Here is a 21,563-nt window from a genome sequence, read left to right on the forward strand (position 1 = left end):
GGGCATGATATTTTACATGTCTGACATCTGCCAGACATGAATGTTGTGTGAAGGAGCTTTCCACTGGCAACAAAAACCAACCCATATTTAATCAGCTGATTGTCAGTGTTTGCCAGTAGTGCAATGGAAATGTCCTCCACTTGTTTGGCCAGTCAAGGAAATGTAAACCAACCGTGTGAATAAAAAGCTGGTTCATTATCGCACTCAGTCTCTCTGGTTATACACATTTTATTTGACCAAGGATATTGACACATTTTACACTTGTCACTGTTTAAGTCCACACTTCCTATTTAATGTGCTTTGATGAAAACATCATAGAAAAAAAAGACACAAGAGATGGAGAAAAACAGCATTTTTTCGGTGGTGTAATATGAAGAGTAATCTGTTTGTGCACCGAGGTGGCATTAAACTACTGAAGATTCACTAAAAATATATATTTTTACATCTGGTGAATCGCTTGCTGTTCACTTTTGCCGGTCTCTGTTCTTTTGTTTAAACTAAATATAAGAAAAATATCAAGGGAATTTTGCTGACTTTCCAATTTGCATGATAGTTGTGTTAAACCTAAACATTTAACTTCATTAGCACAGACAACAGTGTCATGGTAATATTGTTGTGATGGATTTGATCACATAGTCAGAGAAAGACGATTACAAGTGTGTTTCAAAATTCAGGGCTTCAGGAAAGTTCAGGTAAAGTTATTGAGGTCTCATTGTGCACTGGCAGGTTTAATCAGTCAGTAGTTTTCCTTTATTTCTCAGTTGCTCTCTGGGCTCATCTTTCATTTCTATCTTTAGTTGACTGAGCATTTTTCCTCCTTGAATCATGCTTGATGAAAACGATCTGGTATTATCTGTCTACTTACAGATGCCTCTCTCTGAATCTCCTTCATTCTCTGTCCATGCTCCCTCCTTTCTCCATCCATCCTGCACTCTGCCTCTGGTCCTGATGAGATCTTAATAGCACTTTAAACCCCCTCTAATGACTCAAATATCTAAACATTCATTACACGCCTAATTATGCAGCTAAAGATAGTGACTGAGACTGCGGCATTCGCTGCCTGAGCGTGTCTGGGTTAATTGTTGTGTTTGTTTTGGCAGCCCCCGTGCTTTCCTACCTGTCTGTGTGTGTGTGTGTGTGTGTGTGTGTGTGTGTGTGTGTGTGTGTGTGTGTGTGTGTGTGTGTGAGACAGAGGCCTGTCACTTAGAACGGCCTGTTCATGTGGCCAAATGTGTGCTGCTGTTCTGAGTGAGTGAATTGTCCAATATTGAGCTGGTTGTAAAACTTACGACACGTTTTATTTAATTTCATACAACCGCAGCAAAAACAATTCTGTTTGACGTAACACAGAGCTACATAACAATTCAGCCAGATTAGCTGCACAATAAACAGCGGCATTGTTCATGTCTCTTTGAGACCACCATGAACAGCACATTTCTGGTAATTCACATATTTTTGCTTGATTGATGACTTTTGCTTTGATGTAAATTTTATGAAAATGAACTTTTTTTTTACACTCTAACTGTATTTTTTATACTCCAACCCTGACCCTAGCCAATGGGAGTCAACTTGAGTCACGGGTTCTAAATAATGTGGTGCTCAGCCCTAAAACTCATGCATGGAGATGGCACAGACCATTCGGGGAAGAACTGAATGTGATGGTTGGACAGACTGGCCATCACCTGAAAGCAGGTCTGGGTCAGTCAGTGCAGAGTGTGTTACCTGCTGCACATGTTCTTCATCAAAGGTCTGCAAGAGTTCAGAGACTTCCTCTGTGTGCAATTGTTAAATATTTCAATATTTTCTTATTGTTTGGATATTTGTTAGGTTCTCTCCACACGGTGGTCCATGATGTAAAACAAGACATGACTCACACTTGATAAAAAAATATTATTTCAGTTGTGTATGCATGCCTCTGTCTGCATAGCTGCTTGCATATAAGTTTTGTCTGACACGGCAGGAGCTAATTTAGAAATTGATTGCTTTATGATGGCAGTCGGCCTGGTCTATGATAATCAAGGATGCTGATACTTCGTCACAGTCAATTTATATTGCAGTGACCAAATATAGAACTCTCATTTCAGACTATTTTCACATCATCTATTATTAGCAGTCGGCAGCTTGTCTGCAGGCATTGAACAACAAGTGAAATATTCAAAACCAGCAGTCTGTACTCTGACACTCTGGAGAGTAGAAATGAAGGACCCAAGACTCATTTTTTAAAAAATGTTCAGAATTGTGCGACTCAAGTTACTCTCTAGACAGTGATGCTGATTCTTTACTGCTTTCTTAGTCATATAGAATATTCACCTTGTCTAAAATATAGATTTTGAAACCGCAAAACTCAGATCTGCCAGGAATTCGATGGAACTTTGGTTTCTAGCCCCAAAAGTTTTCAATGACGGATAACTGCGGTGTACTGGGATCTGTATATGAAGCTGTTGATTTTTTTCACCTGTACATTGTGATGGACATTCAGACTTTTGCCTAAGAATGCGAGCGTGACACAGCTGATTGTGCTCATGCACATGCCTGTGGAGAAGTGACCCGTCCTCACGACATCGTCTCCTGGCGAGGCACCAAGCTGCAATTATAGGCTCCTGAAGCGGAACTGCCCACTGTGCCGCTGTGCCCTGTGTATATATGAAGCCGCACTAACAGCATTATCGCTTCCTCTGTTTTTCCACTTGCAATGACCTGACCCCCAGAGGAATTACTTTGTGGAATGTGACAGCAGCTTTTTCAAACAAAGTGCGTATTGAAACATTAATCTGTTTACACATTTAGAGGCTTTGCAAAATGCTTGTCCCCTTACTGCCACTTTTTAATGTTTTCATATATGTTGTGTCTAAGAAGGTGTGTGTGTGTGTGTGTGCGTGTGTGTGTGTGTGTGCGCGCGCGCGCGCACGTGTGCATGTGTGTGTGTGTGTGCGTGTGTTGAAGTATATAGTGAAGAAGACTGCACACTTTTTGCAAACTTTCATGTCATTAGTTTGTGTGGGACAAGTGCTAACCAGCACGTAAGAATCACAAACTGGGAGCTGTGGGATTATGGAGTCGTCTGTTGGATTGAAACAGCTCGTTCATCGGGCCGTTGCTATGAGTGGCATTCAGAATCCAAGGCCACTACACTGCACTCATGGCTTTTGCATGTCTTTCTAATGTGCACATCTTTCTACAACCAACTTCCCATGTGAGCCAATGAACTAATAGGAGGCCCATGTTGTGGATATTGGCATTAGGAGGGCGTGTTCATATTCAGCGGTGACTGTTAATATTGGTATTGTTATGGTGAACGTCTGTTGATATTATTTTGGGGTCCAGTGTTAAAAATAGCCGCTGTAGTTTTTGCGATGGAGGCCCCACAATAGTTGGGCCTAATCCGTGTTACATAACTGGATGGGGGGGATGGCTCCTGCACTGGTGTGTACGTGTGTAGTGGGGAACGGTGTTGGGGGGGTCGGCCAGTGTAAACGCTCTGTGAGTATGCATGTGAATGCACTTGAGCTATGCTAAAGACAAACAGAGCCATGCAGTTGCGTGACAGTGTGCTGGGAAGTGGGAACAAGTTGCAGTAAACAGCAGGTGACACTCAAAAAGAAAAGAGCACCGTTGATCCTACAACATATTGTAACACCAAAATATGTTGGTTATATTATTTATATATAATGGGACTACAGCAGTAAGATGTGGAGCATCTGGAGGGGAGAATGCAGAGTGCATCACAGGAATTAACAGCTGATCATTGACTTAACTGTCTTCAACAATAGATCAACATCTGTGACTGGAAGCTGGATCATCACACAGCAGCCTAATCACACTGCTGTATTACTAGTCAATGGAAGAACACAAACACAAACACACATTGCGCACACACAGGCACGCACAGGCGTTGTGAAGTGCGATCTGTGCAAACAACATTGCTGCCTGATGGTCCAATTTTCTGCACCATGTCTCCGGCACTCTGTCTTTTGCAGTGCTGTGCGTGAGAATCAAGTGTGTTTGGTAAAGAATTGTCGTTATTCAGACAACCAGAAGCTTTATCTCTCTTCCTCTCCCTCCCTCCCTCTCTCTCTCTCTCTCTCTCACACACACACAACACACACTAAACTCATGCTAACAATTATCGTGTAATCTCCGTTCCTGTAAGCGAGTGTGGGTCGGATGTTTGTGTAGCAGGAAGCTGTGGTGTGTCACTCCAGAGTCACGCATTGGAAAAGTGTATTTGTCTGCTCGTGATTGTGCTTGCAACTCACGTGCACTCATAAAGGCGTTACTGGCTGTTCCAGCTCCCAGGTGTGTTGCTCAGAGGTTCCTACGCGTGGACAAACACTCCCCTGACAAACTGTGGAACATATGAGTGCGTCAGTACATTTTACAGCCTCAGTAATTGAATTTACTTTCATTAAGGGACTTCTTATGTGTATGAGACACATACAAAGTCCTGAAGACAGGATCTCAGTAAGGATCAACAAAACCCATCATGATGAGACTGGAACTGTCTGAACTGCCTAAACTGTTGCGCTCAGCAGGACGGTGAAATTCTGTCGTAAGTCATTCTTTCATCCAGCAGATCTTTAAACCTAGAAGTTATTCATACACACACGGGAAGAATTGTTGGTAACCTGCCAGTCAAGAAAAAAATTGATATTCACTAAAAATCATTGTTTTTGGTTCAAAAAAATCATCTTTTTTTTTTAATAATAATAAGTTATGATGAAGCAGCAAACAGAAAGCCTTTATTATGCTGATACAATTTGCACATTGTATAAGTGTTGCATTATTATATTTCTTTATTTCCATGTATTCAATGCATCGGGAAGCACACATTTGGGCTTCCTGATGCCTTCCTTATATTACTTCTTATCACTGTTCCGTTTATTAACCAATTATTTTCCTGGCATTTGTGTTTGGGGGCAACAATTAAGTTATTAGCTGTAATCCAATAACACAGTGGCACACTTTGCATGTTTGCCTACCATGTGGACACTGTCCTCTTTAAATGCCGCTGTGTTGTTGAGAACTTCTAAATGAGAAACTTAATTGATCTTATGTTAAATTATTACAATGATTGATTTAATCTGAATTATTCTACAAATTATGGGAACAATGGTTTAAATAAGCTTATCAAAAAGTATTTAAAAAAAAACGTTTTAATGACTCTTAAGATTGGGTTTTTGTGCCGCTCTTTGTGTGTTGTCGCTTCCCAGGGGCTGTTCACACACACAACATATCCTGAAATTATCCTGAATTGTGGGATGAAATGGCAAACTACAACCTTGTTATTTCTCAGCTATACAGTAACTCTACTTCCACTGGCCTTATAAAAGTAAAGGCTTCTTTGGCTTTAAATCTGGGGTGTGGGCCAATCATCGCAGGGACTTTTCAGAGTTGCATGACGTGAGGGAGGAAGTCACTCCACAGGGAGAAGGTTTAACCCTAACCCTAATGCCATACAAGTCTATTGGGGCCAAAGGTCAACTTTGTCCTGGAGACATGGGGCCACTTGCTTTTTCATCAGGAGCCCCTAAGACACACCCACAACAAATTTGGGGCTTCTAGCCCATGAGGAACTCTGAAACCCTAACACTAATTTCAGCTAACCCTAACCCTAACCCTAGCTTTGGCCTTATCGCGAACCCTAATTCAATGCAAGTCTATGAGGGTCAAAGGTCAACTTTGTCCTAGAGACATGGGCCCACTTGCCGCTTCATCAGGATCCCTCAAGACACACCCACACCAAATATGGGGCTTCTAGCATATGAGGAACCCCGAAACCCTAACCCTAAATTCAGCCTTAAACAGATGCCCGAGCGGAGCCACCTCAGCTGGCCCCCTCAATGTGGGGGAGCAACGGCTCCACTCAAGCTCCTCACCCTATGTTACAGGGACATCTGGCGGTCAAACAGCAGTGGTTCACTTTCGAGCCTTTGTAATTAAGTGTAGCTGTAAACGTGACCTTGCATGTTCCTGCCCGTGTCTGCGCGGGTTCTCTCCGGGTTCTCCGGCCTCCTCCCACAGTCTAAAAACATGCATTTGAGGTGAATTGGAAACCCTAAATTGTCCTGAGTTCAGGAAGCGGGTGTTGAAAATGGACGGATGGATGGAAATGTGACCAGATGTTGTCATGACTGCCGTGCACTTGGTAAATATCCCCAGCTGATTAGCTCATGTTATATTTAAGCCTAGAAGAGCGTCATTCATTTCAGACTTTTCCACACTCTCTCTCTGCCATTCCGGATCCTCTCTACAGTCTCTTTTTACAATCCACACTACGCCGCGGCGGACGTGGCCGTGGGCGTGAAAAAAAAACCCGCAAAGAGGAGCACAAAGGAGGAAGAGGAGGCGGTGAGTTCGCGCAGCCGCAGACTCACGACACGACAGCGGCTGTGAGCAGCTTCCACGTGGATCCAGTCGTCGACCAAAACACCGTGGCAGGCCGGGTGCGCAGTGCGGACCGGGCGGGGCTGAGGTGGAAGGTTTCGACTCCAGATATGAACCTTTAAACCACCGCACTTCCAGCCTCCGCACAGCAACTATGCAGTCGGGTAGGTTGACCGTCAACGTGTTTCGATATGGGGAATATGTTTCTGGCGGGCTACACGTAATCATTTATACACCTTTATTGCATGCAGAGATGGAGTTATACATTAATCGTATGCGCTGTATCAAGGCTCCTTTTCGTGTTTGCTGTTTATTTTTGGCATCGTGTTGTGTAACAATACGACGGGGGGAATGAATGCGAGTTTACTGTAAATGAGGGCCTTTTAAAAGCTGCATCGATCACGCAGTGAGGGGTCGGTGTCCTGTGAGCCGCGGTGCTAGCTGCCTTGCAGCGGTCTGTGCGTCCCAACCGAGTCAGTCTGTTGTCCACCTAGCTTGATTCTCACTAGCATTTTCTCCGACCAACACACAGTACAAATACATTCATTCTTCAGTGTTTGACTCTGTGAGGTGCCTTTCAGTTTTCTCAATCACATTTGCCATACATGAAGCACACTATCCAATGCGCCTGTAAAAGCGTCTGGGTTGCAGCTCTGCCATGTTTATATTATTATGACTGTTTCTGTCTGAATACAAAATATGTCGCGTATCCACCTTAACCTGGTGGCTATTGCATTGTTCTTACACATTATTGACTTGTTGTTGCAAGGACACAATGAGCCTTTGGTTGGCCTGCATTAGGAATTTATGATTGATTCCAGAAATGCTGTCAAGTGTTGCAGTGTGTCAGTCCGTTGATGTTGTAGATGTTCTAGTTATTACTCAAGGGTTAAAGTCTGTAGATAAGACAGGATGTCACTGGGCTCACCCTGATTGTTGTGCTTCTATCTGAAGGAGTTGCAGTTCAAACCTTTTGCTCTGCTTGTAGGTGTTTCCACGAAGCCTCAACTGGGCAGATGGGTAATATATGTCCTGGTGCTGTTAATGCTCCACCACTTGTGCCTGGCTGCTCCTGGACAGCCTGCGACACACAGGTAATCCTGAGAATTTGAAGAAAAGTTTCTCTCTCTACTGGTTTACCATGTGCAGAAACATAAACACACACGCTAAGTGTTGTGGTAATGGTGTTTTAAGAAGTATGTGATCCAAATTTAAACAGCTTGATAGGAAGTGAAGCCACATTTAACATTAAAAAAAAAAAAAAAATTTGAAGATGTTAAATGAATATGTGAATGTACAGAAATATATATTTTTTTTAAATCACATTTTGTGATGTTTAACTACTCCAGGGATGAAGCTGTAGATTCCAAACCCAGTGGAGCTCCACTAGCTAATCCTTTCAGCTCTGGTGAGGAGGACCGCAGGTGAGTGGTCCACTGAGGATGTCTTGGGATTTTTTTTGTATCAGAATTGTGGACTTTGGCTGCTGTGTTGTGCTAAGTGATGTGAACGGCAACATACGCCGATAAGATTACAGTAGAACTCTACCTCATCTAGCTCACAGTTCTGTACTTTGTGATCACGCGTTGCGTGACTTGCACTACTGTGCAGCTACTCTGTTCTATAACCGACTTGTATTTAAAAATTGTTAATGGATTATGTGACATATTTATGTTTTTCGATCTAAACAACAGGTTGCTGCAAAGTTTCATTCATTCCAGTCTGAAAGACAGTGAAATTGAACCAGAACTGAACACATGGGAACAAGGTAGATAGATTTCTGCCTGAGCTTCTGTTTTGCAAAGAAACATTTGAAATGTCATTGGTTGATGTGAAATGAGTGCTTGTATCAAAGTACAACATTTTCATATGACAGTGCATGATGTGTTTGATTTTTAATGAATGACTCTCCTTTGCTTCTTTGTTTGTTTGTGTCAGAGGTTTTCCTCCTGCTGCGTCTTTTTGACTTTGATCGCAGCGGCTTTCTTGATGGTTTAGAGATGATGAAATTACTTTCGGACTATAATACCCATCATGCACCTGAAGCACAGGCCAGTGAGAAGGTGAGCGTCAGTGGCTGTGGGTTTTCACGGAGTATTAGGTTTTTCTGCCTTTTTGTTTTGCTGTTATTTGTGCTATTGTTTGGCCTGTGTCTCTGATCCATGTGTCTGTCTGATGTGTGTGTGTGTGTGTGTGTGTGTGTGTGTTGGGAGGAAGAAGGTTGTGTCGATGGTAGATTTTCTCCTCCAGACTCAGGATTTGAACCAGGACGGTCTGTTAGCCCCATCTGAGCTGCTGTCTCCTCCTTTACCTCAATCACAGGTACTGTCACACAATAGCTCCGTACGTAGTACAGACCTAATGAACGGTTCTGTAGTATTGTCATTCGACATGACTTTATAGCCATAGGAAACTGTGATGCTGTTGTGAGAGTTACTTTTTCCCCCCATACTATTACAATATCATATTCTCCATTTAAAAGTGTGGGACTTGAGCATTTTTTATATGACTTAAGTTGTATACTTCAACAGGATGCAGAAAATCTCAGGGAACCTCAACAGAAGGATGAGGTGCCAGGAGAGCAGGAGCAGCAAGACGAGACTCACGTGGACACACAGCCTCAAGAAGGACAGCAAGTTGAAGTGGAAGTGAAAGCCATGGAAGATGAACAACATGGACAACAAATCCCAGAAGTCCCAGCTGCAGAGCAAGAGCAGGCCCACCAAGTGCCTGTTCACCAGGGGCAGCCGGAGATATGAGCACGAAATCAAAGTGCTCTGGCAGCAAACGACCTGAAGACTGTTCTTGAGAGCCTTACAGCAGATTCAGCAGACTGTTGAGAAAGTTAGCATGAACGAATCTGTCGGAAGAGAAAAAACTTTTCCTACGGAGGCATTTTCAATTTTGAAGACTTGTAGAGGCGTAACAGGGACTTGAAAAAGTGCAATATCATAAAGCATTAATTTAATTTTTAAGTCGGAAAGATAATCTTTTATTAGGCAGTGCCCTTGCTTTGGATGCACTTATACATGAACCTGTTAAAACTACAGTAGGGCCTATGAGTTGTTCAATTCAATTAGTATCTGATTAGAACCGCCAATACTTCAACATCAGAGAAACCACAAGGAAAGAGACCACAGCTGTAATTAAAGATTAGACTTTTACACATTTTTTTTTAAAGGTGTTTACAATACTTGGTACAATTTTTGTGTAATCTTGTTTTGACCATTTCTTCATCTAAAAGCCAAATTAAAAATGATGGTTTCTTATTTTGCTGAGCAATAAACTTGTTACTCTGACTTTTCATCACTCCTCAGTGTTTTGTGTCAGCAATGCTGAATTGGGAATTATTATAGGTCTATTTTCTGGTAATTATTTCAATCCAGGTTGTAATGGTGTTTCACAATATTTGTGTTCTCAAAAGTGTGGAGAGCCTAATTTTAGAATAGCTTACTCCTCAGTCTATGAGTCAGTGACAACACATACACTTATATATATTCTTAAGGGGCTCTGAAAGGTGGAAAAGAAGCTGGAGTACCGCTCAGACCAGAGGGCTTACAAAACTCCGTTCTGATTGGCGAGTGGGTGAATCACGTGGTCAGAATCAGTCAGTCGATGGAGACGCGGAGAAGCTCGCTGGCCTGGTGGTAAGTTGGTGCCATCTTTAACAAACCACTGATTCATTAGTTTGAACCAAAGTGACAGTTAAAAAAAAAACAAAAAACGAAAGGTCTTTTTTCTAAAATATACAACCACACTTGCGGACAAGTTGACATCGGCGAGGCTGCAGGATTTCCCCCAGACTAGACGGGACAGGACGGACAGACTCTGCATGTGGTCTCCCCGGGCAACGGCTCCACAACACCCTGAACCCTGAACCTCGAACCCTGACTGCAGAACGACGGCGCCGGAGCGGCACAACTATTCTGCTCTACGCATTCAGGGTCTTCCCACAATTCTTTTGGTAACACTTTATCATAAGTACACACTATTAAGCATTAGTTATGGATTAGTAAATACTGAATGCATCATTTAAGAAAAAAAAAAAAAACATGTTTCTGTCACGAATACTCATTAGGTAGTATGTAGTTTATAAACACAGTTTTAAAATCTATTGGAAAATAAATTTGTGAGTTTATATAAAACATCTACGAATACATTCACCAACCATTAAGCTTGCTATAGATGAGCTTAGTAATGAAGAGTAAAACATTTTAAACTGTGTTTATAAACTACATACCAATGAGTATGTCATAAATATGATTTATATTTATACATGATGTAGTGTGTAGTTATTGGAAAGTGTTTTTTTTTTTTTTTTTAGAGCGGGCTTTTCAAATTAACATGTAATATGTTCAAAATTCTAGACTAGCCTGTATCATTAATACCGTCAGAATCGGTTGACTGTTTGTCACCCATCATTAACATCAATATCATATTGTTGTTGTTGTTTTTTTTGCAGAGCTGACTATAGCGGCCCTGGCAGGAGTGAAGCAAACATGGCTGAAAACAGACCAGGAGCAGGTTTGTAGAAAGTTGAATTTTGAATACTGGCCATGTTGTGTTGCCTCTTAAACAAATGACAATCAGCACACCACCTACAAGACAGGGAGATTATCCAATGACACCATCTTCCCTATGAAATTCCCTGCTTGAAATGTTGAACACTGAGTCAGTCTGAGTTAACTGTCACCCTTCAACTTTGTGTCACATAGTGCAAGATCTTCAAAAGAAAATTAGGGAAGCTTTTGAAGCATTTGACTATGAGTCCAACAACACTGTGGATGTCCGGTGAGTTACACTGTTCTCAATCAATCAATCAATCAATCAATAGGAATATGTTAAAAATGTTATAATCATCAGGATTACAGATGAGACGATCATTTTGTTTAATACTGTAATTTACAGTTAGCGTCTTTTTAAATTCCACTTTTATTTCTATTCACATGAAACACAACAGTTTTGCCTTTGTCTTTGTGACAAATAGAGGGGATCAGCATCACCACAAACACATTTTAATGTATATCAAAAAAAATTTAAAATGTCTGTTTTGCAGGGAGATCAGCACAATCATCTACTCTCTTGGCTGCTTCCCCACTCAACAAGATCTTCATGATTTTATCGGCCAGGTCAGAAACAATGATTATGTTGTTACCATTTGAAACTGTGTTGTTTATTTGAATCACTGCAGAACAAATTATATGTGTGAATAATATGGCTGTTTCATCAGGTGGAAGAGGACCATGCAGGATTTGCCCATGTGGACAAGTTCCTGCCTGCCATGACCAAAGTCCTGCTAGAGAACAAGTGAGATAGCGACTCCTTCTGTTGCATTGAGGCCACATGAATAAAACTTCTATGGTTGGAGTTGTGTCACAAATGAGTGACGTCACTACTTGCTACCTACACAAGTGTAGAAGACGAGAAATTAGAAATTTGACATGAATTTGCTTCTGAATTCAAAAACAATTAATCCTTATAGTTATAATTTCTTTCACCTTAACAATCACTCTTAGTTGACTAAAACCCGTTAAGTGCTTTGAAACGCTTGTAAGGATGTAAACAGATTTTCTAGAAGTGGTTGCAAAGCAGAAATAAGTCATAAAGAGGGCGAGGTGATGTGTCAATTGAATGATTGGTTTTAGGTACATATGACAGTCTTGACTTTGTTGACAGCGTACGTTATTTGAACTTGTCAGCACTATGAATTGAGCACACAAGACAAAACAAATATGGACAGTGTTTGTGTGTACGTTAGGTTTCCCCCCATCGCTGATGACCTTCTCCTTCAGGCCTTTGAGGTAATGCAATTTCACAGCTATTCCGACAGGGTGCTTTTCAAGCTGCAACAACTGTGCATATTCTGAACTCAGAGTGGTCTGAGCTCCCAGGGCCATTCTTTCAAGAGTAGTCGCACGGCTACACTGTTAATGATTAATCATTCAAGTGCACTGTGTTGTGTTCCCAGGTTTTGGATAAAAACAAGAAAGGCTACTTGGGGTCAGAGGAGCTGACTAAGTACATGACTCAGGAAGGTTGGAGAAGCTTTCACTATTCACTCTGACAAAAGACAGATGAGATCATTTGGCTAAAGGTTAATTGTGTTTGCACTAAGTGTTGTGTTATGATCCCTTTATTTCCATGGAACAGTCCATTTACCTTTGTGTCTATATCAGTGCAATTTGTATTCCCTGTTACCTTAACTGTGCTGTGTCTGTATGAAATACAGGTGAGCCATTTAGCCAGGAGGAGATGATTGAGATGCTGACGGCTGTGGCCGACCAGGATAACAACCACATCTATTACAAAGATTTCATTGGCCAACTGACCGTTGATACTGAAGTGTAGAGTGGGACAGCAATATGAACTTGTCAAAGTCTTTCAGCCAAGCATGTAATGTTGCTTTATTATTGCATTGAATAAATGTTCATCGGTGTGTTTTCACAGCAGTCTGTAATTCAGTCTTTATTGTATTTGGTCGATATATTGAATTGTATCATTACTTGACCTCCTTTGTGCACTACATCCATGTCCTGTGACATTGGAATAGCCGTTTGCTCTTGTAATACAAGTTAGAAATTAGAGACGCTAACAATTAATCGATTATCGACTAATTGCCGATTAAGAATTTAATCGATTAAACTAAACTAGTCACAATTTATTGAACATTTTTTACACCTGTAGTTTAAAATATAACAGTGTAGTGGCAGGAGAGAGCAATTCACCTGTAGATACTGTGATGGTCATAATATACCTAGAACAACTTACTTTAAAACAACTTAAAAAAAAAAGTTGAAATGTGACCATTAGAAGTCAACTTAAAGTCAGAGGATAAATGTTTTAGGGTGTTTTTACTCTCTAATGTTAAGAATGGGTCACATTGGACCCTCAACATTATTTAAACGGTTAAATAATGTGTTCTTGCACATTTTTCATTGTGAAATTTAGGTTCTCAGGAAAAATCGCCACTTATCAATTAATCCTTAATCGATCGATAAGGTCAACCAACTAACGATTAATGAATTAATCAATAATTTTCATCCCTAATAGAAACAGAGTTGATTGCATGCCCCTGTCTGAACAGAGCATTAGGGTCAAAATACTTTGCAACGATTTCAGATAAAGTCAACTGCCACTATTTATTTAACACAAACAAGAAAAAGTCAATAGTAAGAGACATCATCTGTATGAAACACTCCCTTTTTTTATTGCACACACACACACACACACAAACGAAAATCAAAAACACAGTAAGACTCATCCCAATTCAGTTTAATAATTTAGGAATTCAGGAGCCAAGATCTTAAAAGATTAATTTCGGCCTTACTTGAAATCAAACTTGGAACTTTGTTATTTTAACATGAATAGAAGGAGAGTATTGATAAAGCTGCGTCTCTGAAGGAATGCTTCCTTTTTCAACACTTGTTGGAAAAAGGGAACAGTTGCACAATTCACATTTAACACAGTAACACATAAAAATGATTCCAACCATACAGGGAAAAAAAACAACTTCACATGAAGTCCAAAATTGTGTATTTGATATGTACTTTGTCATACATCTATCAGAATGAAACTACCTTAAATATGACATTTTGCGAACTACTCGCAGATTCAGCGGAACAACAACAGCATAGCCTCACATCAGGCCTTCACACTCATGGTGCTAAACAGTCCTGCTTCTTAAAAAAAAATGGAGTATTAGGTGAGAATGTGAGAGAATGTGGCTGCTGGTTACTTCTCATTTTTACAGTTTGGACTGGTTAATTTGGTCCCTAATAAAGCACAGATAGGTAATGAGCTGAAGGAGAACCGAGGAAAAAAAAGACAGATGTTGAAGGTTCATAAAGGTTGCATGGAAGAAACCCAATCAGGGGGAGAACAATGCAGAGGTAGAGAAGAGGTTTGACATCGTAATCATCAACTATGAGCAGTGGTCCCTTACCATTGGTTCTGCATTATTGCACTGCAAATGATTGAAACCATTTAACTACATCTACATTATCTTTTTGTGTTTTAGGATGAACTGAGGGTGACCACCTCCTTAGCTAAGGTGTGATCGCTTTGTGGTGAAGATGAAAGAGTGGAAGGAAAAGGCAAATTAGACTTTCCCGGATAAAAACTGGTTCAAACCAGGCAGCTTTGGCTCTACTGCAAACACCTCAGCTGCATGTCAGGAAGAGACTTTGAATAGTCAACAGCATCTAAATGACCTTTCCAAACAAGTGGAAGATAATTCAGAGACTCAGCCTGATATAAGTACTTTGCATAGAGGTACCACAGGTTAAAATGACACATTTCATCTCGCAGCAAAAACAAAAATGTCAGACTTGCACTGTGCCACCACCTGTGGCTCTTCAAAAATAACCTGGACTTGATCCTAATTTTATCCCTCTTCATCTCCATCTGACTCGGAGCCAAGTCTTCAGAAGCAGCAAGGGGCAGGAGTCAGATGATGGATACGGTGACTAAGGACCTCTGTTGTGCGCGTGTTGACACAGTAACTAGGACAGAGCTGGGCAGCGCCTGCTTTGGCTCTCCTGCTTCACTAAAGGGCAAACTAGCTCTGTTTTGTCAGCGCTGGATTAAAGTAAAGCTTCACCTGGGTGTATGGTTTTTAAAAGGCCACTGCTGCTGTTTATACCATCAGACTGTAGTGCTTGATTTGGTCTTTTTTTTTTTGTTGTTGCAAAAATCTGAAGTAAAACAAAAATCTCGAGTATTGTCACAAAACGCACCAACTCACCCCACCATCCATCTGACTCCACTCGAACGATTCTCAGCTTTCCCATTCGGCAAAGTCTCATCGCTGGTCCGTGCGCTTACAGCAGGTGCAGTTGTTTCTACCTGTGCAGCCCTCAAATATCCGCCAATCATTTCACTAAGCTCTAGTTTTCACATTTAACATTTGTCAGCCAACATTTCCGCAGGCATGACGGACAAAGAAAAGTGCATAGAGTGGAAGTCTGGTCTAGATCTGCAGCACCAGGCCAGCAGCAGAGATGTTGTCCCCGCCACCTGCCGTCTGGAAAACCTCAGTGCACACCAGCACGGGAGCCACGCAGATCTCATAGTCGTCCTCGGACCAGCAGCTGACGGGCCGGTTCTCCTGCAGAGGGATCCGCTGGCTGCCCTCCTGCCGGCTGATGGAGAAGGAGTCGTCCATGAGGAGCCTGGCCTTGCTGGTGTCGATGTTGTTGGAGCCGCAGACGTGGCGGTTGGCGGTGAGCGAGGCCTTGGCCGTGGCAGACATGGTGTTCTTCCACTGGGAGCCGTGCGTGACGATCATGGCCTGGAAAGCCAGGGTGTGCACGTGGAGGCGAGTCAGCGGCTTGGCCTCGGCGTCACTTCCTGCCAAGGCCTCCTCGTAACGCTGGTTGATGATGCGGTAGACCTCCCTCATCTGGTCGAGGACGGTGGCCACACGAGGGTTGGGATCGGACAGCACTGTGATGTTGGATCCCTTGAGAAGACTCAGCAGGTTGGGGAGCTCCTGTTCGTTCATCCCCAGAGAGTCGGCCTGCGACCACGGGAACAAATTTCGACAAATTTGGGAGACATTTCAGGGTCTGTCCAAACGGAGGCGCTGTCATGTCAACTGTCACATCCTTTATGTGAAATGAAAATTTTTCACTTTTATACATGGATTAGCTCCATGTTGGATGGTGGATTTCATACGTAGTTCAATAGTTGTGTGTTGTGAAATTATGCTCTTTTTTTTTTAGGTTTTTCTTTAATTCCGTAGAACTAAATTAAAAAAGATTTTCACAAACACCTAAATATAAGGCAGCATATTTGCCTTGCATAGATTTTTATACCAGGTTTAGTACAGAAACATGATTTAGTTTGGCTATTATAGTGAAGATAAGTTGTGATGTTACTTGCTAAAAACAGTTTGTTTTTAACTTGATTTTTTGACTCAATATGAAAATGTATTTTCATGTGAGTAATACACCGTTTAGTATTGAAAATGTATTAATTATATTTATCTAAACAAATCTACTTTAAAGTTTAATGGTATCAGGCAAACATGTTCCTCTTCAAGGTTTTTTTTGTTTTGTTTTTGCAGTTCAGCACTAAGAAGTGTAATATGATAAAACTCATACATACACGTGGGATAACAAAGTGGAGCAAGTCTTCCATAATACTTTCTTCTACAAAACTGGCCATCTCAAAATGGACCCCAATCCTCGGAGTGGAGGAGGCCAGCAGGTTGGCCAGGCGGGACAGGAGAGCAGCCCGCTCACCTGAAGTCAAGTCAAGGACATGGAGGAAGTGATGAGAAACTCCGATTTCAACCCTGAAATCAAGACCCTTCCCTTTCACAGTAGATTCAATCTGTTTTAAAATTTCACTCGATTCCACAAGCAAATCGCTTCATCAAGAAGCTGGCGAGAAGCAGCAGCAAGCCACAGGACTCTGTGTGTGTGTGTGTGTGTGTGTGTGTGTGTGTGTGTGTGTGTGTGTGTGTGTGTGTGTGTGAGGGGTTACTACTGGTCAGTGGAACCAATACAAAGCCAAGAACTGGCTACTTTTCAGTAACAAATATTATGAACCTGACTGTATTTGACATCATCATCCTGGTTTTGCCAGATACTTTTTAAAAGCTCTTCAACAGATGGACACATTTGATACGGTCAAAAGAAACCAACTGGGGCAGTTAATTACATGAACGCTGCATCTGCCACACGCTCCTTTGAGATGAAGACGATGAACATTTGTGCAATAGCTGAGTCATTCTGTAAAGTTTAAATTGCGAAAACACAATGTCTCCACGCAAGGAGGAAAACCAAAGCCACACACCCCTCCCTCAACGCCCCAAAGAAGGGTTTGGATCCACCGTCCCCATACCTGACTGAAAGGGGAAGTTATCCATCATCTGCAGTCCGCCCACCACCACAAGATCTGGAGTGAAACCTGCAAGTTTTGCAGCAAACTCCTCCATGGAGGTCAAGTAAGGGTTATGGTCATCGCTGTGAATGATGTATCTGCAGAAGAAACAAGCGTGAGAGAGTTAAGACGTCCGCTCGAGCAGAAACCTACATTTAAACAAGTAACTAAACCTGTAACCGATGATTAAAAATGTATCTCAGGGACAGTCAATATTGTATATGCGTCTATATTAATGTATCTTGCAAATTCACAGCAACATACCTGTTGGCTCTGCGTGAGCTATACTGGCCCCAGCTTGCACCAGATGGATACTCCAAGATCAGATGAATGTCTGGCTCTTCTACTACTTTGCCTGCCACTGAATAAAGACAGAGGTCGGCCACACTCAGTACAAAGGGCAAAAGGAATGAGGAAATACAAAAAGGCCGAGAGGACGACACAGCGCGAAGTAAAAAGATGCACGACTAGACCTTCACAACATTGGTGTGTTTGTGTACCTGTAATGTGCTGGGACAGGACATCAGTGAAGTCTGGGCTGAAACTCCCACCTAGCAACACATCACATCCCTCTGTTGCCATGCGAGCAGCCATGACTGGGGCATTGCCGCCGACCGCCCATCGGTTTCCAGGCAGGTCACGAGAAGCTTCCACAAGCTCACTGAACAGGCTCTCATTCAGCATAAAACGTCTAGAGGGCAGAGGAAGACGGAAGACAATTTGGAGAATTCGAATCAACTGTAAAAAAGTAGTGAATAAATAAATGAACCCCAAGGCTTGAAAAGAACAAACAAACAATCAAGGAAGACTTGGCATAGCAGTGTCTTTGTAGAAATGTAAAAATGCATAGCTGAATTGTGTCCTTTTCAGAAGTCTAATTAATTATTAATTACTTCTATGGTCATAAATAAATAAAATTAAGCTTAAATGAGTCAGTCATGCCAGAAGTCAACAACATAAAAAAAAATATCAGCAACTATGAAATTCAAAAATAAAATCTAAGACAATAGAGGGCTTGGAATCCATTTTCAATTTTCCATTTTGTCCACTTCCTGACTACTTGTTACTTAACAGACTGATGATTTGAAGTGCAGACACTATGTGCAAAAGTGGAAAAATCAATTGACGCCAGCAGAACAACAAGCATGGAGTTTCCAAGTACACGTGGCAGCAAATACCAGAGTGTCCAAGTCATGTGTGCTGTTCTACATGACCATCCTGGCTTTGGTCGTTTCTGTAGATATTTACTGCATGATCAAACCACAAAGCTCTCCAGATTACAACATACATTTTGTTGAAAGCACTATAGAAAAATCTCCACGGCAACCAACAAGCAAAGCATTATGTTTATGGCGATAATGATACATTGAGTTGACCACGTGCACACTTTACTCACACAATCTTTTTTTTCATTATTTTCATTCCAGTGCTTCAACGTTACGTGCTCACACTTTGCATTTACCAAACTATTCTTAGCTGAAAACCAACCACTGTTTGTTTCAATTCCGAGAGAGACCAGGCGAGAAAGAGAAGCAACACAGAAATGACCTTGAACAGAATATGAAGCCTCACCTGGCCACATAATCAGAACTTTTCAAACAAGTACATTCTTGCTAATCTTTTCACAAGCTTCCTCTTGCTCCCCCAACCTCCAACACTCGCCTAAGTATTACTGTCACGCACTGATCATGAACTCGCTGCTGCACCAATGTGACACCATGAACACTAATGAAAAAAACGATTAAACTGGGAAATACCTCTTTTAGACACCTCACTGTATAAATTGATAACTAAATGAAATGCAAATCAATAAAAAACAAAAAACAAAGATGAACAACAAAAGCAACGTGGGAAAGAAACAATGCTTAAAAATGAAACACTCATTAGCCTAATAGGATGAAAAAAAAACAACAACAACAGCTGGTCTTTGGTAAAAACCATCAAACACATCCAACCGGTTCTGGTGCAAAACAAGTCATGCTTATTAATGACTGCACAAACAGAGCACTTACTCTGCCGCGGCTCCTGGTGCAAAGAAGTATGCAAAACTCTGAGCGAGCTGCACTTCATTATCTAAGAAGTCATGATGGTGGGGCTGGTCCGTTGGGGCGAGGCCGATCTTTTTAAGGAGCGACACAGCGTCCACAAACAGGTCGACGCAGCCTCCAAAACCTGTGGGAGAAGAAAAGCAACACGGTCAACATGAAAGTGGAGAAGAGCAGCCAGCAGGCACGACGAGGAGAAAATTAGCCGACGTGCTTTTCCCTCAGGTCACCATCCACAAAATGAACATTACACTGAGATCATTGCTCGGCACACTCATGAATCTACACAACAGCTGATGCAACATTTGTCTCACACTTTGGCTTCTCAAAAGATTAGACCAGTCTTATCAACTATCAATTACTGCGTGCGTGTCTGTGTGTGTGTGTGTGTGTGTGTGTGATCATGTGTTGGCAAACTGCTGGAGGCGCCTAGAGGCGCAAAATTTGGAGCAGAGCACACACTGTGATCAGTTTCAAATATTTGAACTCAGTCAGCTGATTAGTTCACAATTGTAGGAGTCAAAGTGCTCTCGACATGCACTGTCCTCCTTGTGACAGTTCAAAGGCGATAGAGGAAAGTTATCATGCGGTCAGTGCAAAGTGTGATCATTAATCAGTGACTCAGCTGAAACTGGGGTAGATGGCCCTGTGACCCCCGGAACAATACATACAAATACACACAGTGGAACCAGTGGAACTTATAGAGCAGTGGTGGGCAAACTTTTTGACTGGTGGAGCCATAATGGGTTCTAAAATCTGACAGAGGGGAAGGAGCACATAAGAAATTCAATTGGTGCATTTAAAAATATACAAACTAGAGAAGATATCAGACAGAAATGTGTTCCAGTTGTTCCATTCAATGCACATTCACCGCTGAACTATTTGCACCATCATGCTTATATATGCACATTCACGCATCTGTGTGCGTGTCACTCCACGAGGGAGGGCACTGGGCTGAAGACTGACGATAGCAGGGGTGGTGGGGGGGAGGGAACCGAGGGACGGAGGCTTCCTCCTCTGATTGACCGTCTTTCTGAAGCAGCCAAGTGGATCAAAGTGATCCAGCAGGTTTGACAGACAATAACCACCGCGACTCCAGTTGATTTGGTAAACAAATGTACCAACTAATGAATGAGCCACCTCTGTTGGACCCGACGGGACCATGTAAAACACTAACTCGCTTCAGCTAGTTGTTGTTATTATACAGGAGGCATTATCTGTACCTTTAATTTGTGTTTATTCATGCCGTCAACATACTAGTCTAATGCCAAGTGTGCATGGCAAGCGGTCGACATTTTTTTTTTTTTTTTTTTAATGTATATATTATTATAAATTTAGTTTTTATAATTTAAATTTTAACTTGACGTGCGGAGTTGAGAGTCCAATCCGATACACTAGCTAATCATTACAACTATCACGACCGACGTCCAGACTCAATGAGCCCTTTTAATGAGTTATCTGGGAGAGCGTTGGCTGAGCTAGCTCGCAACACTTGCACTCACCGACGGCCACTTTGGGTCGAGCGACGCCATTCACTCCGACTTTCCGTTCAGCCCGCAGCAGCGAGGACAAGACCGTGTCCAGTCGGTCGTCAAGCACGTCGTCCTGGGGTGAACGGAACCATAGGGCGACTAGAACCATCACCAGGGACACCGCGGGTCCATATTTCATCCAGGAAACCCTTCCGCCTCCCTCCATGGCTGGACTGGCTAATAGCAAGCGAGCACCAGAGCTTCGCTGTGCCGGTTGTGGACAAGCAAGCGCCCCCTCAGAGTCCCCGCCCCTTTGTGCTGGAAAATATATGTTCGTTCGTTCCTGTATGTAGGGTATCGCTCGGAAGGTGGGAGGGCACGGCACTCTCGTTTTATTCAGGTGGAGAAAAAAAACAATGAACGTGTATACTACTATCGGCGTTTCAAGCTGATATTTCTCGATTCGTTTTTGGTTCAGACGGCCTACTCCATAGCCTACTCCGAGTACCCGTGTGCGCTGCTTTCCAGCCGGTAGACGCCGGTATCGTAAACGAGCAGCTACAAGCTACTGCGAATGGGTGTTTTGCTTAACAGCAAACCGGAAGTGTTGCGAAACGTTGAACGCAGGCATTCTTCACATACGTATCCTTCTGGGTAATCTTGTTTAAAAACAAGTGTTTGGCATTTTCAATAAACCCGAGAATGAAATTCCATGAATATGATTTTCTGCAACATGTTAAAAAATATTAAAGAAAGTGTGTGTGTGTGTGCGTTA

At 42.1% G+C, this 21,563-nt stretch overlaps 3 protein-coding genes across 5 annotated transcripts; 2 read left to right on the top strand and 1 right to left on the bottom strand.

Moving 5' to 3' along the window:
• Positions 1–6,326: 6,326 nt before the first annotated feature.
• Positions 6,327–9,683, top strand: cgref1 (cell growth regulator with EF-hand domain 1). Of its 2 annotated transcripts, none has more exons than XM_076049927.1 (7): positions 6,327–6,548; positions 7,373–7,478; positions 7,734–7,808; positions 8,079–8,152; positions 8,323–8,447; positions 8,605–8,706; positions 8,916–9,683. In XM_076049927.1, the coding sequence occupies exons 1-7, from the start codon at positions 6,539–6,541 to the stop codon at positions 9,141–9,143; spliced, it is 720 nt and encodes a 239-aa protein (XP_075906042.1). In that variant the 5' UTR covers positions 6,327–6,538; the 3' UTR covers positions 9,144–9,683. The 2 variants fall into 2 exon arrangements, with proteins under 2 accessions (XP_075906042.1, XP_075906033.1); XM_076049918.1 differs by having other exon boundaries at positions 6,341–6,548; positions 8,602–8,706.
• Positions 9,684–10,792: 1,109 nt separating this feature from the next.
• Positions 10,793–12,833, top strand: drc8 (dynein regulatory complex subunit 8). 2 transcript variants are annotated; one of them, XM_076049938.1, is made up of 7 exons: positions 10,793–10,908; positions 11,100–11,175; positions 11,441–11,513; positions 11,615–11,691; positions 12,125–12,185; positions 12,353–12,419; positions 12,614–12,833. In XM_076049938.1, the coding sequence occupies exons 1-7, from the start codon at positions 10,884–10,886 to the stop codon at positions 12,730–12,732; spliced, it is 498 nt and encodes a 165-aa protein (XP_075906053.1). In that variant the 5' UTR covers positions 10,793–10,883; the 3' UTR covers positions 12,733–12,833. The 2 variants fall into 2 exon arrangements, with proteins under 2 accessions (XP_075906053.1, XP_075906059.1); XM_076049944.1 differs by having other exon boundaries at positions 10,794–10,908; positions 12,143–12,185.
• A 733-nt stretch (positions 12,834–13,566) lies between these two features.
• Positions 13,567–21,079, bottom strand: adpgk2 (ADP-dependent glucokinase 2). The gene is made up of 7 exons (XM_076049957.1): positions 20,819–21,079; positions 19,284–19,443; positions 17,772–17,962; positions 17,536–17,632; positions 17,233–17,369; positions 16,492–16,628; positions 13,567–15,901 (listed from the first exon to the last, which is right to left on the bottom strand). The coding sequence occupies exons 1-7, from the start codon at positions 21,012–21,014 to the stop codon at positions 15,353–15,355; spliced, it is 1,467 nt and encodes a 488-aa protein (XP_075906072.1). The 5' UTR covers positions 21,015–21,079; the 3' UTR covers positions 13,567–15,352.
• Positions 21,080–21,563: the final 484 nt, after the last annotated feature.

This window comes from Nelusetta ayraudi, unplaced genomic scaffold (assembly GCF_046127955.1).
Source record: "Nelusetta ayraudi isolate G7.1 ecotype Tasmania unplaced genomic scaffold, CSIRO-AGI_Nayr_v1 ptg000005l, whole genome shotgun sequence".
NCBI lineage: Eukaryota > Metazoa > Chordata > Actinopteri > Tetraodontiformes > Monacanthidae > Nelusetta > Nelusetta ayraudi.